Source organism: Acanthochromis polyacanthus, chromosome 12, assembly GCF_021347895.1.
Source record: "Acanthochromis polyacanthus isolate Apoly-LR-REF ecotype Palm Island chromosome 12, KAUST_Apoly_ChrSc, whole genome shotgun sequence".
NCBI classification, from domain to species: Eukaryota; Metazoa; Chordata; class Actinopteri; family Pomacentridae; genus Acanthochromis; species Acanthochromis polyacanthus.
Genome location: NC_067124.1, coordinates 23,572,386 through 23,589,414, shown reverse-complemented (window position 1 = coordinate 23,589,414; position 17,029 = coordinate 23,572,386). Strand labels below are relative to the sequence as shown.

The following is a 17,029-nucleotide window of genomic DNA, read 5'->3' as shown; positions in this document are numbered from 1 at the left end:
GTAATAGAAGAGATGATTACTGCTACAGTCGTTCTGATACTGGGATCTGCAGTTAGAGAGTATTTTCAGCTACCAAACAAAAGTTGGATTTCACAAGAATTTAATATATTGCAATGTGTACAATATAAGGAAGTATTAAATTTACTCCTGGTTCAATTATCTGCATCCCCTCAGTGTACACAGCAGTTATTTTCTGCAAAAACATCTACATCTGTGCCAGTATGTGGCACTTGCGTGATTATATCTGAACAGTTAGGGATCTCTAAAAACATGTACAGAATTTGAAACTCTTTTGGCTATGACACCCATCTGTGATTTACGACCAAACCGTTCCTTCTTGGATCCATGGATCCAGTGTTGTGGCTCTGCGTCGTGAGAAAACCTGGTTCAGTTCCACAACAAATCATGTCTTTTTCTCCTTATATGGACTGAGTGTAGAAGTTCATGGCACATGACTTCATCCATTTTCAACAGCAATAATGATAATGGTTAGCATGTGCTTTCCACTGTACAGCAGAGTGGATGCAGAGATCTTGCAATGTGACCAGAAAAAATTAAATTACTACTGAAATATTGCACTATAAACACAGCTTGTTCTACTTTTGGCTGACTAAAAACAAATATCTGTGATTTAATAGTACCCTCTGGTTTGCAAAGCAGAAGTGCAGCAACTCTGACTAACTTTCAGCCATCAGTTTTGAAGTTTCACAAGCAGATTACATTAAAAAATCTACCACCAAACGAATCTAACTAGAGCCTGATAGGTGAAGTATGATATAATAAACAGCTAGATCACTTCACTTTGTTTGTGCATGCCAGTGGAAGATGTTTTATTCATCATACTACAGCCAGAAGCGCTTCTGCTCCTGCAAGTAAATCCAAGCACCTCAGTTCTCTCTGAGGTGTTTAACTTTTCTGTGACACTTTAACATTGGCGTGCAAGATGAGTAAAGTCTCACATCTCGAGGTGGCATTGGCAAGGCAACGCTGTCGCCAGGGCCGGGTGCTTGTGTTATGTAGCATCACGGTGGAAGGTATTATGAGAGGCATCGCTGTGCTGGAGAATCATGCTGACAGGAACGCATGCATCGACAAGGCTGACGGGGGAGAGATGAGCGCGAGAGAGAGAGTGTGTGTGTCTGCAGGAACGTGTTTGTATTGAAAAAGTCTGTGCACAAGGAGGTATGTGGGGAATGAATATACAATGTGAGGTGTGTGTTTGTTCCGAGGTGAGTGTATATTTATGCAAAGAAATATGCATGAACATGTCAGCATGCATGTGTGTGGAGGACTGAAGGGGTCAGTGTATCCGAGTCTGACATGTCCATCTGCGTTCCAGGTTGGAGACTTTGTGAGCTTTCCTCCCTGATCCTCAGAGAGTCGACACTCAGATGAAACCAAACATGCACATGCTGAGCAGATTTAACACACAGCAGAGAGTCAGCTGGTTGCTCTGGTTCCCTCAATATTTCCTCTCTACAGTTTATTTGTGTTTAACAAATGTCACTTTAGACTGGGCTCTACTGTACCATAAATATTTTTGCTGGGGTTTGATTCAATTTGCTTGTGAGATCGCAAAAAAAAATCTGCTTCAAGGGCATAAAACTTTCTTACAGTACAGCCATCAAAAATGGCAGAAGTTTTTTAATTTAATATAACTCATGGTAAGGGTCATAAGACATGTGAAAAGGAAAATACTATTGTTAGGACTCTCATTTTTGGAATTAAAGAAAATTGTTACTGGATTTGTCTCTTTCCCGCTTGCACATAAAATTACATTTTGGTACTTTTAGCTGTTTTTAAGTTAAATCCATGTCAAGTCTTGCACAAAAACATACACATTTTAAAAGATGCATTGACTTGCTGTTTTTCAGGGATTTGATTGTGTACTTGCCGAGAAATATCTCAGAAATACTTCAAGTAACGAAGTGTATATTATAGACGTTACTTGTTGAAGTCTGTAGTTGAAACTGCCCATTTCTATCATTTTTCTATTGATTAAAAAATATCAAACTGTTTCTGGGAAGGCTTGGTTTGTACAACTGTTCCCACCAGTTTCCTGTCTTTATGCTAAGCTAAACCTGTAGCAATATGAGGCCTGGTATCGACTCTGTACGTTTGGTTTTACTGACATACATGACAATGGTATCAATCTTTCCATCTAACTCTCTGCAAGAATGCAAATAAGCATATTTACAAGTCAAACACTTCTTAAAGAGAAAGTCTACAAATGCAAATTGTAAGTTAGATTGCAAGTCTATTATGTCTAAAAGATATTTACCATAATTTTATTTTTTTCCTCTGTTAAAGTTTGTTAAAATTTTCCCCCAATTTTTCAGACTATTTTAGCTATAGAACTCAGTAAGCTTTTAATCCTTTAATTAAAAACAATACTTTTACAATTTTGGTTTGAAAGTAGCCTGCTCAGTGTAAGTCATTTCGGACAAAGTATCTACTAAATAAATGGAATTTAAAACAGAAGTCCCTTAATTGCAGAAACCTGTTAATTCACTATGCAAGGTATGTCTCCATGAAAGGTCAGCCTGTCCTATGTAATTTGTATTTTCTTGGTGACTTTATAAAAACAGTTTTTAGAAGTCAAATGAGTTCAAGTTAAGTCTTATATCCTCACGTTTGAAACTTGACTGCAGTCTACAGCTCCACTGAGATGCAAACTTGGTAGAGCCTAGTCTGTAGTGAACGCTGAAGACTAGACAGGAACAGAGACAACCAGGTGATGAGTCCACCGTTTACATGTAGCTCTGATGCTCCAGCGGCTTTAATTCTACACTCGTGATAGCAACGGGGCAGCTGAGTCAACCCTGATGGGATGCATTTGTGTCACACTCATGCTCGGTGAGATCACACAGAGTTTGACACCACGTCCATGATGCTAAATCTCTAGAAGTCTATTCACCTCACTCACCAACTCCAGCTCCTCCTCTGTCTGCACGGCCGGTCGAAGAGGGGGAGTGAAAAACAGAGGACTGTTAAGTTTCTGTCACAACTAACTACTGTCAAAATATGAACAAAATCTAGAAAAAAAAAAAGAGTAATGGTTACTTCTGGAAAAAAAAAAATCTATCTACACTAATGCCTATAGAGATACTTTAAAATGTATGGTACTAAAAAGAGAGCCTCTAACTTTCAACCACTACAGTTGACATAAAAGTTTCACTCTAATCAACAAATACGTCAAAATGCACTAAAATTGATCAATGTCTGACTGAAGGAGAATAGCTGGATCCAGTTGCTAAATTGTAGAGCAGACAGAAGATATGGAAAGGTTTTTAATATCCCCAAGATGTTTACATATAAGTTTGCCTATGCACACTGGACTGCGATGGTTACTTTAAGTTCCAAGTTAATTTTGCTTCACACTTTGCACAGATAGAGAATTTCACTTTGTATTTACATGTTTCTGGCTGTAGAAATCTAAATCATGTAATATTTGGTAAACTAGATGCATGTTTAGAGTTGCTTGCACAGATGTGTGATTTGACAGGATATAATTTTTTTCCATTTCCGGCAATAAAAGTATAAAAGGACAAGAGGACATGGATGCAGGGATTGTAGATTGTCTGCAGAAATCCATGAGCTTTTACCTAACGGGTCTCATGCAAGAAGATTTTCCCTTTTCCTTGCTTAAAGTCAAATTCTTATTTTAATTTAATGAATGTAAACTAGTTGCACGTGGGTGTGTACATCATCAGAAAAATGAGTTTCTTTAATTGTCATATAAAGTGACTTGTCCAGCTCCTTTATTTTTAAGTTAAATTTTTTTTTAGAAATGTAACTTATTAAACATTACAAGTTTAGCAATAGCAGTAGTCACATTAAGGGACCTCAAATAACTACAGTATTACTACAGCGGTCATTGCTGTGTCCTCACAGTTTTGTACTGTGGCAAATAAAGGCAACATGATTTGAATGTTGATACCAAAACACATCTCGTTAAAACACAGTATTCCTTGACTACAAAGAGAAGCGGATAAGGGGAATGGGCACTCATGAAAGCACATTTTCATGATATGACACATGCTGCTGAAGGCTGAGAGGATGTTCCCCTGGACAGTGTCTTGAGCAAAGCAGCTACTGGATATTGTGATGATTGTGGTCCCATAGTTTTCATGCTTCACAAAGAATTTATTTTAGGAATACAGATGAACTTTTCATTCCCTATTTGTTTTTCTCACTTGTGGTCAGACTGCCTGTGGATGACTTGAACAGGGAAGGAAAGTTAAAATCTCTTCTTGTGAGTGCATCTTCCATGAGGCCCATTGTATTAATAGACATATTAGTTATGTCCGAGTCCTTCTAATGCTTCATCTTAAGCCACAGTATATCTCAGAGGTTTGTAAGACACTACTTATTTGATGTTGACTCATTCTAAGTTAAACTAAAGTGCTGTTTCCACCTAATCCTGCTCTCCTCACCAGCTGCATGAGGCTCTTGCCACTCTGTGAAGTGATGACCCTCAGGTCCGGCTTGCGGCTGTTGACCATCTGAGGGCTGGGTGGAGTTGGAGATTTAGCCAGGACTACTTTCCCCAGGCTGTTGCCGTTGGATACGGAGAGGAGGCCTGGGGAGGCCCTGGCACTGATGTAGCCATTAGCTGCAAAGACACAAACAGACACAGTGAGGTTTAGTGAAGAGGAAGGGTAGGAGGAGGTTGTGTGTTAGTCTGTTTTGATGTTTTAACTATCTGTATCTACCTGTGTTTGTCTGCCTGGGTGCGTATATTTAACTCTTTGTGTGTGTGTTTGTATTTTCTCATTAGTGAGTTGGATCGCTTTGTCGCACTGTATTCTCCTAATTGTTTCTGAAGCTCAAACAGCGTCTTTTGGCAGCATTCTGATTTTCTGCAGCTCCTTCACATCAAAACTGTGTCATGCTCTCCCCGAAACTATTTTATTTCTGTTTTCGCTTCCTCTCTACGCCTTTTTCCTTTTGTTTCACTCGTCTCGCCGCTTGGTGAAAACAAAAACACACAAATGTCTCTGAACTCTTTCCATCTTATGCTGTAAAAATATACCACTTATCAAGTCAGTTTCATTGTCATTGAGTCCCTTGAAGACATGTTTTCTATGAATCAATGAAAATGTGTCTAGTGCAATGGAATTATTACATTGTGCTTCGAATACTGTACATTTAACAATTGTGGGAGCTTAGAATGTGTTTGCATACTTGTGAGGACGCATCATTATAAACTCAGATTTGTTTTTGTCAAGCCTTATCTCAGATTAAAGTGTAAAGCCTCAGAGAAACAGAAGTTGGTTGTTTTTTTTATACACCTGAATTAGATGTAAGTGTGCATAATATTTCCTGTTTAGATTTGATGTTTTTGGCATCCTTTTTCCATCACATTTTAATACCAGAATTCAAGAATTTACTAAACATGAGCGTCACCATCTGAACAGCACAAAGAACAGAGTGGAAAAATGACACATTTGGTTTCAGGAGATGCTAATTTAGAAAATCCTCAAACTTAAAATAACACTAGCCAAAAAATTCCGGTCTTTTTTTGCAGTGTTTTTGCTGCATTATCTGCAGTATATCTGTTTCTTTGATGAGGGCATTCCAGCAACATGACAGGCTACATTGCAGAATGTTACATCTGTCGAACACGCCCAATTTTGAAGCTGCCAAACTGTCACATTCCAAACTATTACACAGCAATGCAACAGTTATTCCAAGAAACAGCCATACTGTACCTGATACATGACAGTTTAGTTGCAGAATAGCCTGACTGTGTATGTTTGTGTTTTGGATTTTCTATCCCTGTGGGGATTTTAAATTGACTGCACACCAACGTACGGGGACATCCTGTGACCATGTGGACGACTCGGGTCCACACTGTTTTTGAGAACTTAATTTGAGAGTTAAGGTAACATTTGGGGTTAGACATTTAGTTGTGATGTCTAAGATAGTAATCCGTTATGTCAATGGCATTTCCCCATGAGAATACTGAAACAAACGTATGTGTAGGTGCGGATACTTCAACATTAACCTGCTTTTTACTCAAAAAAACTAATTTATTTTTTCATATTTAAGTCTTCTTACATTTTAATTCAATAATGCACTTCTATATGCTCTATAGGTAGCAAGATGTAAGTACGTTTTCGTGTGTAGGTTGTTAAATGTCAGTTAAGTTGTTTGAAAAAAGATGTGAGGAATTGTGGGGTGTCTGGGTGTCATGACAACAAGATTCCAGCAGACAGCAGCCTGTCCGTGCTGCTGAGGTTGAAAGACAAGTCGACTCAAACAGAGACTCAGTCACAGAGTTTATAAAAGGGGGACAGCGGGGACTTTCCCAGCCATGATACACACACATACACAATTGCTGTATTCCCCTTAGACAGGCAGTGAGAGGGTGTGTGTGTGATAGCAGATAGCAGTTCTCCATGACGTCGCCTCCAGACGACAGCGGCATGTGACTCTGCTTCATCTCAGTCACACACACACACACACAGCCTATAAACGAAACCTGACAACAACAACAAGCAAACACTAGTCCTGTTATCAGCTCCATGGGAGGCAGACGGGGCAGCAAGGCGGGAAGGAGGAAAAAGACAGTGGCAGTAAAGGCAGGAGTAAAAAAGGAAGCAGGAGGAGGGAGAAATTTGATGGTGTAGCGATGCAAGACAAGGTCACTTTATGTGTACAGCACCTGTACGCATTAAGGCCATAAAAATTGCTTTATATAAGGCATAAAAGGCAAGGATCGGAAATAAACACGAAGAATTATAAGAAGAGGACACAAGAAGACAAACATAAAATGAAAGAAATAAAATATCAGATTAAAACAGATTAAGCCAGATAATAAAATGTGATACGATATAAATCAATTGTCCAAATGAAGCAAATTAAAAGGGAGCAGAACAGAAAAATCCTACATGTGGATTTTAAACAACTGAGGCTGGTGGAGAGCTTGGAGACTTCATTCCAGATATGTGGCAAATAAAAAGAAAACAATGGTGCTTTGCCATGTTTAGTTTTGGGACATTAAGCAGACCTGTCACAGATGATCTGAGATGTCTGGATGGTTCCTAACAGAGCAGCAGATCAGAAATGTATTTTGGCCCTAAACCATTCAGTGGGAGGATACAGACAAAGAAAGAAAAGGGAGCACAGAGAGTGGAACGGAGGAAAGCTCATTTGACATGTCTGTTCAGCTAGTTAACTTTATTTCCCCTAAATACTAAAACAAGTCATCCATTATCCATCAACCAAAAGGAAAATAAAAGAAAAGTAAAAGCATCCAACTTCTATCAGACACCAGCACTGCAAATAGAAAGAAGAGAGGAGGTGGGCAAGGAGAAAAAGAAAGGGAGGGAGAGATGAGACCGCTCAAAGTAGCGGAAGGGAAGGAAGAAAGGAGAAGAGAAAGAGAAAAAGGTAGTAGAGTTGGCAAGGATGATAGATGAAGGAGGAAGGAATATGCCTAAGCATGATCAAGGAGGTGGGAACAGGAGAAAAAAAAAGTAGGGAGGAACCCAGGGAGGAAGAAAGGAGGTAAGGATGTATGGAGTCAATCATGGAGAGAATTAGGAGAATATGGATGGAGAGACAAGATAGAGAAGAAAAGAGGTAGGAAAAAAAGAAGGGCATGGAATTGAGGTAGGAGGTGGGAAACCAAAGCTGGGGGGAAGCAAAGGGATGGGTAAAAACAAGGTAGGAATAAGAGTAGAGATAAAGAAAAAGCAAGAGGAGAAGCCAAAAAAAAAAAAAGAGAAAGCACTGCATTTTAGATAAGATAAAAATGGGAGGGGGATACAGAACACAGGAAAAGTAGAAGGAAAGGGAAAAACAGAAGGTAGGGAACGTGAAAAAAAACAAACGGATGTGGTGAAGAAGAAGGCAAGACATGAGGCTGACAATGAAAGAGGCGGAGGAAATAATGTAGGATGGAATGGAAGACATCGGAGGATAAGGAGACACTGATGAATCTGTTTCCCAACAGGCATCCGACGAACGGGTTCACCTGTGTCCTGTTGACGCACAGTGAACGCTCTTTTCATCAGGTGCTTCTGGGAAATCCTGGGCCCCTCCATGTGTGTGTGTGTTTATGTTGTGTAATGTGCACTGAACACATGCGTCACTGAGTGATGGGAATCTGCTGCTGGTGGCGTTGTGTTCATGTTTGTGGGTAAAGGTTGGCGGATTTGTGTTGACCCCGAGTTATGAGAGTTACACACACACACACACACACACACACACACACACACACACACACACACACACACACACACACACACACACACACACACACACACACACACACACACACACACACACACACACACACACACACACACACACACACACACACACAGCGTGAAAGCAAGTGTGAGAGTGTGTCAAACTGACATGTTTTTCAGGTGCCCTCAAGCCAACACAAATCCCCTTACAGAAAACAGCCTGCAGTACTGGCATCTTTGTGTGTGTCTGTGTGTGTTTATACTGTACAAGTATTGGTTTTGCTGGAATTCACAGATGCAGATTATTTATGCATTTTTGTGAGTCTCTATATTCACTACAGTCATTTTAACCAGGCCCCAGACACATTCTTGTTTGACAAAAATGGCACATAAAGGGACAGCAATGACCCCCGAAAGGTATTTTCTTTTTTTCTGGCATAACATTTGGCAACACTGTGAATTTAGAGTTCTCAGTTGTTGCCTATAATTGTTCACAAGTGCACATCTGTAAACACTGTCCTACTACTAGAGCGTAAAAAAAAACAACAACCCCAAATTACAATAATCACATATTCTCAGCAATATCTAATTTGGTTTAATCTGCTGAGGTTTGGAGATAACACCACTGAGATTTCCGCCTCTACGAAATAAAATTTATGTGAATGAAATGCAGCTGTTTAGTGCTTAAATCACAAAAAAATAGATATGAAAATCAGACCTCACTCTTGACTATGTTTAATGTTATATATATATATTCTCATTCTTTGCACTCGTTGCACAACAAAGAGTAGTGTTTCATTCACATTTTTTGTGCTTTAGTGGAGGCAGAGAGTCATCTGTCATCCCCTAGTACTGATGTGGAGAAGAAATTCTCACCATAACTGCAACCAAAAAGACTTGGCACATTGAGTGGAAAGGCAAAAGTGTGTTTTAGAAGGAAAAAACATTCTTATACTACAAAAATCTGAAATTACATAACGGCAATATGAAATGTTTGGAAAACTTCTGAAGTGGTCACTCTTTCGGTCTTCACTGTTTTCATATGGCCTTGAAGCTGCTCTTTCAGCCTTGTTGCTCATGAAAGAGATGTTAAACTCAATAAGGTTCAATCAAATCAAATAAATACAAATAAAGATCTGCTTTGCTTTTTCATTTAAGAGATTGTAATATCTGGATTTTGCACAAAAATTCACAAGAAAAATACTGAAATCTATCAAATTCAGTGAAAACCTGCCGTTTCTAATCATAACACGTAGTAATGCCAGTTTGTTTCTATTCCAAATTGCTAATAATGAATGTATTCAACCTTTAACTGTGTCCTGCAGAATCGTGAGCTGACACAGTATAATACAGTGCGAAGTTTACACTGAGTCTGTTCAAGCTCCTATATAGAAGTCCTATTCCGAGCGTGGGTGAGTCACAGCAACACTTTGAGGCGTCTGTGGCTGTACTTGTGTAAGTTCACTGTTTGCATGTACTCTTTTTGTATCCTTTACACGAGTTCTTCTCAGTGTATGAGTGTATATCTGAGAACCCTCGATGTGTGTGTGTGAGTATGATGTCTCCTATTACGTGAGGCCGGGTGTGGGAATGTGTGGAATGCCGGGTGACGTCAATGGTGACATTCCCGGAGCCCTGACTCCCTGGACAACAGCTGAGAACGACAGATCCAAGAGAGGAGGAGCAGGAGGGTACAGAGAAAGAGAAGAGAAGAAGGGTGAGGAGGAGGAAGAGGAGAAGATGGGATAAAATGGCTGAGAAAGAATGGAAGCCGAAGAGAGGAGGAAGAGGAGGGAAGTAGGGAGAAAAAGAAAAGGAAAGAAAAAGAAGGGATAAAATGATACAGCTCGAGTAGTGGGGAAAGCAGCAAAGAGAGAGGAAGAAATAAAAGACGAAAGAAAGTAAACAAAGGGTGAGGAAAGCAGAAAGTGAGGGAAAAGAATACGAAAGAAGAGAGAAGAAAAGAGAGACTATGAGGAAGGTAAGAAGAGGAGAAACAATGAACAAAAATAAATCAAAAAGGAAGAGCTGGAGTGATTAAAGAGATACAGGAGGTAGAGCGAAGCAGCCATCCGGGTGGATCAGGTCACCTGAGCTGGGTTCTGGGATGATGAGGTTTCATGTTTCGAAACATGAAGGAGTCGTGACGCGAGGAGGAGTCACCCTGACAGTCACATTCAACCACAAGCCATCCACCTACTGTTTAACCTCCATACAACCGTCCACATTTTGAGAGGCTTGAGCTTAATACATAAGAACAAACTATGTCACTGAGCACAACTCAAAATTTACAACATAAAACTGCCTCTCAATTACCAGCCAAAACTACACAACATGACTTTAGGCAACACTTGTTTATTGATCGAGGCTAACTTTTAAGAGCACCATTTGACAGAAAGTGTATTCTCTTTCATTAATAGCCTTGAAAAACCAATCAATATTGAAACTTGGCTTTGGTTTATTCCACTCATACAGTCCAGGGAAGTTAATATAAACGTATTGATTTATTTTGGCCCACCTTACCCTAAGACAATACGTTTATCAAGTGAATATAGAAAGAAAAAAAAAGGCCCACACCTTCCCAACCGTATCTGTTACTACGGGCTGGCTGGCAGTATCTGTCCTGGCTAATGGGATTTAAGGAGAGAGCTCTGGCCAGTGTCAAAGTCACCTCTGAGGAGAGTCCTGTGCCAAGACAAGGGACAGTTGGGTGGGGGGGCTGGGAGGTGGTGAGTCGGGTGGGGCTGTAGATTATTCCAGAGAGAAGACGAGGGGGAACAGCTGAGAGAGACAGGCGGAAAGGTGGGAGGGAGGTGTGGATAGAGGGATGAGGGGGAGGAGGAGGAGTGGTGGGTGAAGACGGGAAGCTAGCTGTAGTGAGGAGAGTTAAACAGAACGCTGTCCGAATAGCAGAGTTTTAAATATGGTGCCATGGTTACAGGAAAAAAATAAATAAATTCATTTAGGCTGCTTGTTGATTTTCAGAACTTTCAGACGACAGACCCAAACAGATATCCACTGTTTGAATCAGCTGGTTTCCAGTTCAAGGTCTGAGTATTTGTTATTGTTTAAGCTTGCCTGGTTATCGCTTAGTGAATCACACGTGTACATTTTTTTTAGTGAATAAAATAGGTCTGGTCCAAGCTGGAAAAACAATCAATCAATCATAGGTTTGCAAGGCAAAATTAATACAGATTGTAATATATAAAGGAACCTATTAATTTAAATATTTAACTGAGCACTCAACACTCTTAGACTGCTGCATCTTCCTTTACAGACTACAGGAACTTTAACTTGTATACATAATCAACACATTAAAATAATATAAATGGACTAACAACATTTAAAATTGTGGTGCAAATCATGACACACCCTGGAAAAAGTGTCTTAATGTTCTATAAAAAATACTTGGAACTTCATGAGAGACTCCAACTGGTTTCACTTCCACATTTACAGTGTATTTTTAAGTGCCGGTTTCGCCTATTTTCAGTGATACTTATGCTATATTTAGAGCAAAACATCACCAGACTCAATACTTGGTGCCCCACAGTAGTCAGGAGGGCTGAAAATAACATCAGCGTGATTCACTACTGATTGTTTAGAGCAAAATGAAAACAGTTGAGAAAACAGAGTGAGCAAATGGAAAGGAAATGGCAATGTAGTCTGATTAGCGGGCTGTCCCAATTTTACTTGAGTTCTAAATGTGTATATATATATATATATATATATATATATATATATATATATATATATATACACATACACACACACACACATATACATACATATATATATATATATATATATATATATATATATATATATATATATATATATATATATATATATATATAACCAAAACAGGCCAAATGAATACTCTTCATAGACACAGGCTGCATTTGAGATCCTAAGAAGTCAATTGTTGATGGAAAACAACATATTTGTAACTTGCAGAACACACTTATTTAGCATCAACGATAACAGAAATTAATTCTATCTTAGTATTCATGTTGGAGTCAAACTACAATTTTAGTTATTGTGCCATCAAAAGTAATGTCTACTGGACATTACAATTTGTGTCACACACATTTATCAGTACGAATTGAATTTCAGTCGTTGACAAAACTGGTGCCAGGAGTGAAACGTTGAGCTCATTCTCAGAGGCATTCGTCACGTAACAGCTGGCAGATTCCAGATCAGGTTGGTAATATTGTCAAAACATATTAGATGTACTTCTGGTTTCCAAATCATAGCTCTGAAAACAGAACCTACACAAAACAAGCCGAGGAGCTTTACACAAGCTGGTTTGTAATCTTGTCAGTTTCTTTTCCTCTTTTCAAACTCTCTCCTTGTGTTTCCCTTTTACAACCTGAAACCCTTTCTGTTCTTTGGACTGTTTACAAGCAGCTTGTACTGTGACCCTCAGCTGTCGGCAGTCAACAGGTGTTTTCATGCTTGTGTGTACGTCCGTTGGTGTGACTATGTTTGAGTCGGTGTGCGAGCTGTGCGCACGTGGCCGAGCCTGTTGCCACACATAAGATATTCTGCATTGCTCCGTCTGCGAGTCAGACTCAAAAACCATTTACCTTATTAAAAAAGTTCAGCTGAGACACAGAAAGCAAAGAGGAGAAGGGTGGACTACACTGGGTGATATGTGTGGGTATGTGTGTGTATTTGTATCAGGGCAAATTAATCTTAAATATTAGGAGCACGAAAAAGAAAAGGTTCACTTACGGACTGGACTCGGGCACGCGCCATTGGAGTTCCCCAAATCTCCTCCTAACAGAGCACCTTGAATAGAAACACGCACCATGATTACCAAAATATGACATCACTGAAGTGATCTTACATCAAGCCGTTACTCTGAACAGCACTACCTTAAAAAGATGCATATCTCATTTTGAGAAATATCATTAAATCAAGTACATCATTAAAAAAAGTGTCATTAAAATTGGCTCACATTTTACTCTGTGAAGGACCATAATTGGTTTCAATTCTGTGTTTTCAGGTGATATTTAAGTGCTCATTTCATCATTTCTCAATGGCACTTATGTTAAATAATAATAGGAAAAAATGTCTCCCTTTTATAAAAAGCACCTTGATGTTACCGTAGAGGTATTTAAAATTGTAAGATTGTTTAAAATGAATCATTCTCTTGTTCACATGTCAATAGCTTGACTGTAATATGTACTTAAGATCATTAAGATAAAGAAATGTTCCATTTTCTCTTGCTCTTAACTGTTTTGTTTGTTGAACTATTGTGTGTAGACATCAGTACTAACATAATAAAGTTTTGAAACTAAAACCAAACCAACATGTTCTTAAAACTTTATATTTTTTAGTTCAGTCAGAGAGCGCTATGGTATGACTTTAATGGACATGGTTTTACTGTTGAATCTGAGCAGAAACGAGGATTCTGCTGGGAGAACTAATACCCCTGATACAAGCTGGTACACAATCAAAGGAAGACACCATTTTTTTCTATGTGTTTTTAGTCTATTTCATCATTTCAGTTGTTAATAATTTAGAAAATGTATTTATTATATGCTTATACTTTGTGTTTTTTGTATTTTCGTGTTTGTCTTTACAGATGTTGTCTCTCTTCATTTTGATCAAGCTTCATTTTACTTTTTTCTTTTTATCAGTGATCTGTGATGCACCTTTGATCGCACTAAGCTGTGTGAAAACTGCTATTCAGAGTTGGATTGATTGAAGCTTTGGTCACATCAGGAGGAGATTGAAGTGGTAGAGAGTTGGGGTAACAAGTGGTGCCGTCATTGGGAATCATCAGAATAATAATGAAAACTCATAAAAGCTGCCTAGTATGATTATACATGTGAGACTGGATGTCACTAGTCAGTCGGTCATCGATTCTGCATTAATAAGTCAATAATTCTGAGATGAGGAATAGACCAGCTGAGTTCAGTGGTCTATCTGAACTAACACAAAGCTTTATCCTGGGAACATTTAGCACTGTTTTTATTCTCCTCATTCAACTAAATATATAAACTAATACTACCAAAACTTTAAAAAGTGCTTCTTTAGAAAGTCAGGTACGGAAAAAAAAATAGATTAAAGATAGAGGTAAACATGCTTATGAACCTGATCAAGCAGTTTTTGTTAACTTGACATTGCTCCACAACTATAAACAGGTTTCAATAGACATCAATAAAGTATAGGTTTTCATCACCCATTGAAGTGGTAAAGCTAAACACACACAGCTACAATACAGTCTAAAAGGCTTATATAGGCGTCTGTGTTTTCAGCGTTGCCCCAAAACAGCCAAAAAATAAACACATAAAAATGAACAGCTATTGCTTTACAATGTCAGTGCGGACTGATGTGTACGTTTTCACACAATACAATAGCTATATACTTTTACATTCATTCCAGCGAACATTATGTTCACTTTTTCCTCAAATAGCAGTCAGCATTTTTCTGCACTGACATTTATTTTCCCTCCTCTGGTGCAGCTTCAATTTTTCTGGCTCCGAACGCTCTTCGGAAAGGCAGAAACTCTGGGTCATTAGAGGTGACCGAAAAATATCTAACTGGACAGACGCATGGAAAAACACCAATAAGCAAAGTCGACGAACCCCAATACATGTCTGGTAATGTGTGATGCACAGCAGCGTACAGCAGCGTATTTGCACCACTGAGGTTAGCAGGAAGAGGAGGGGAGGTAGGGGCGTCCATTACTGCTACGTGAAACCCACTTGCCTCAGAGAACGGCATGTTATGAAAGATGCTGTAATGCATTTGTTGCACGTTACATCACCTAATTCTGACTTACAATGAGATTACGCTGGTCGGAACAAAGCTTGATAAGTAACCTTGTCTGAGACGCAAAAATGGGGCACAAATCCTTTTAGTCAGAGGGTGAAGGATTGGTTTGCCACACAGAGGCAGCGAGCGCACGCAGGAGTGTACCAGCCTCAGTCAAAGAAGTGATGGATGTCTGTCATTATAAGCAGTGTGCACTTATTTGAGCAAGCAGGAGTTACCCGGACTGACTGAGCATGCAGGCTGGGCAAAACATCAATACAGAGACGCAGACTGACTTCTTTGGTCATTTTGCTGCTTGTCGACTCAGAAAATTCTTATTATCCCTGTTGTTACATAAACTGCACTTCTATATAGAGAGGATGCACTTTATGAAAAAAGGTCTTTAACTAGCGATATCACCTTGACAACCATGTCTATAAAGGTGGCTCAAATCATTTTAGATATTCAGGAATCAGCAGTTTGACATGTATAGAAGATGTCAAAATACTGGCCTGTGAACTGATTGCTTTGGGAAGAAGAAATATAGTTATTCAATGTCAAAGGGAGCATTTAGAAAATGATGACAACAAAGTGTACAAAAAGTAGGCTGAACACACAGCAACTGTACTGACACAGGAACAGCAGTTCAAACAGCGATTTGAGCCACATACACATAACACAGAGTGTTGACAGATGTTGCTAATTAGCAATCAACTCTGTATGACCCAAATAAACAGCGTTTGCAATGATCGTGTCGTTACGTCGAGTTAAAGTCCTAAATGTTCAAATATTTGAGGCTGAGTAATTATTTGATGAAATGTGTGACGGATCAGTGATCTGGTGATGTGAGATACGGTGGCAAGCTGTGTCCCATTAAACACAGATTTTCATTCCATAGAGTGTAACTTCAGATATTGATAAAATTCACTTTTGAACAATTGGAACCTATCTTTAAGCTGTTCATTTCAAAAGAAATCCAAGTATCTTCATTTTTTAACACTTGTCAATCAAACAGTGTGGGTGGCAGTCTAAAGCCATTTTTCTTTTCAAGAACTTTTGAGATTTTGTCAGTGCAGCTTCTTTCTTCTTCCTCAAACTGCAGTTTCTGTTTTCAGCAAAGCAAAACTCATCAGTTGCTATGCATCCGACGATGCTTCAAAGAGAAAACCAAAGTCACAAATGGAAAAACCACATTATAGAGGTTTGATCAGGCAGCTATTAGTATTGAAACAGAGCATTTCTTTATATAAAAAGGCAACAGATTATTGATTTACACAACTACATATGTGCTGTGGAGCAGCACAGAAACCAAAGCACTCCAGCTGTTTCACCCTGTCTCTTACCTGCGCTGGCTGGTCGCTGTGGTAACCCGGGTGACACGGTGTTCCTCTGCAGAGCTGGTTGCTGTGGCGACAGGAGGCGGGGATCTGTGAGGGTGGAGGTGACAAAGGAGGTGGTGGTGACCAGGGCGCCGGCAGGGTTGTTACTGAACTGGAGGGCTGCCGCCGCTGCCGCGTTCTGATTGGATACTGGCACGGTGACTGGCATGGAGAAGGCCGGCTGTGGGACCGTAGACTGGTGGAGAGACAGGAGGAAGGTGGTTATAGTGTGTCGATGTTTACCCCCACCCACCCTCACACACAGACACATATATATATACATATGTACAGTAATGAACAGGTGACCTGTTAGTGATCAGCAGCAGTGCAAAACAAGCCTGCAGGTGACACACACACACACACACACACACACACACACACACACACACACACACACACACACACACACACACACACACACACACACACACACACACACACACACACACACACACACACACACACACACACACACACACACACACACACACACACACCAAGAAGAGTCTTTCCAAAACAAGGTCAAATTTTAATGCTCCACTATGGTGCCATTGTGCAAACTGTAACAATATTATGTCAAGGGAAAGATGATTATCACTGCTAAAATCTCCATCATCTGGCCAATTGGATCACTTTTGTCCTACGGAGTCACAGAAAACATGAATAATCAGCCTGTTTACATCA

General features: G+C 39.5%; 1 protein-coding gene across 7 annotated transcripts in view; it reads right to left on the bottom strand.

Moving 5' to 3' along the window:
* The window catches only part of mef2d (myocyte enhancer factor 2d), a 103,224-nt gene that overhangs the window by 14,578 nt on the left and 71,617 nt on the right, over positions 1–17,029 (bottom strand). For 4 of the 7 annotated variants that reach the window (XM_051956549.1, XM_051956552.1, XM_051956553.1 and 1 more), the window contains exons 5-8: positions 16,310–16,541; positions 12,936–12,992; positions 4,437–4,615; positions 2,918–2,947 (exon numbers count right to left, since the gene is read on the bottom strand). In XM_051956549.1, coding sequence (XP_051812509.1) covers positions 2,918–2,947; positions 4,437–4,615; positions 12,936–12,992; positions 16,310–16,541 — 498 coding nt within the window. The remainder of the gene's footprint in view (positions 1–2,917; positions 2,948–4,436; positions 4,616–12,935; positions 12,993–16,309; positions 16,542–17,029) is intronic. The other 3 variants (XM_051956551.1, XM_051956555.1, XM_051956550.1) reach the window with 2 other exon arrangements.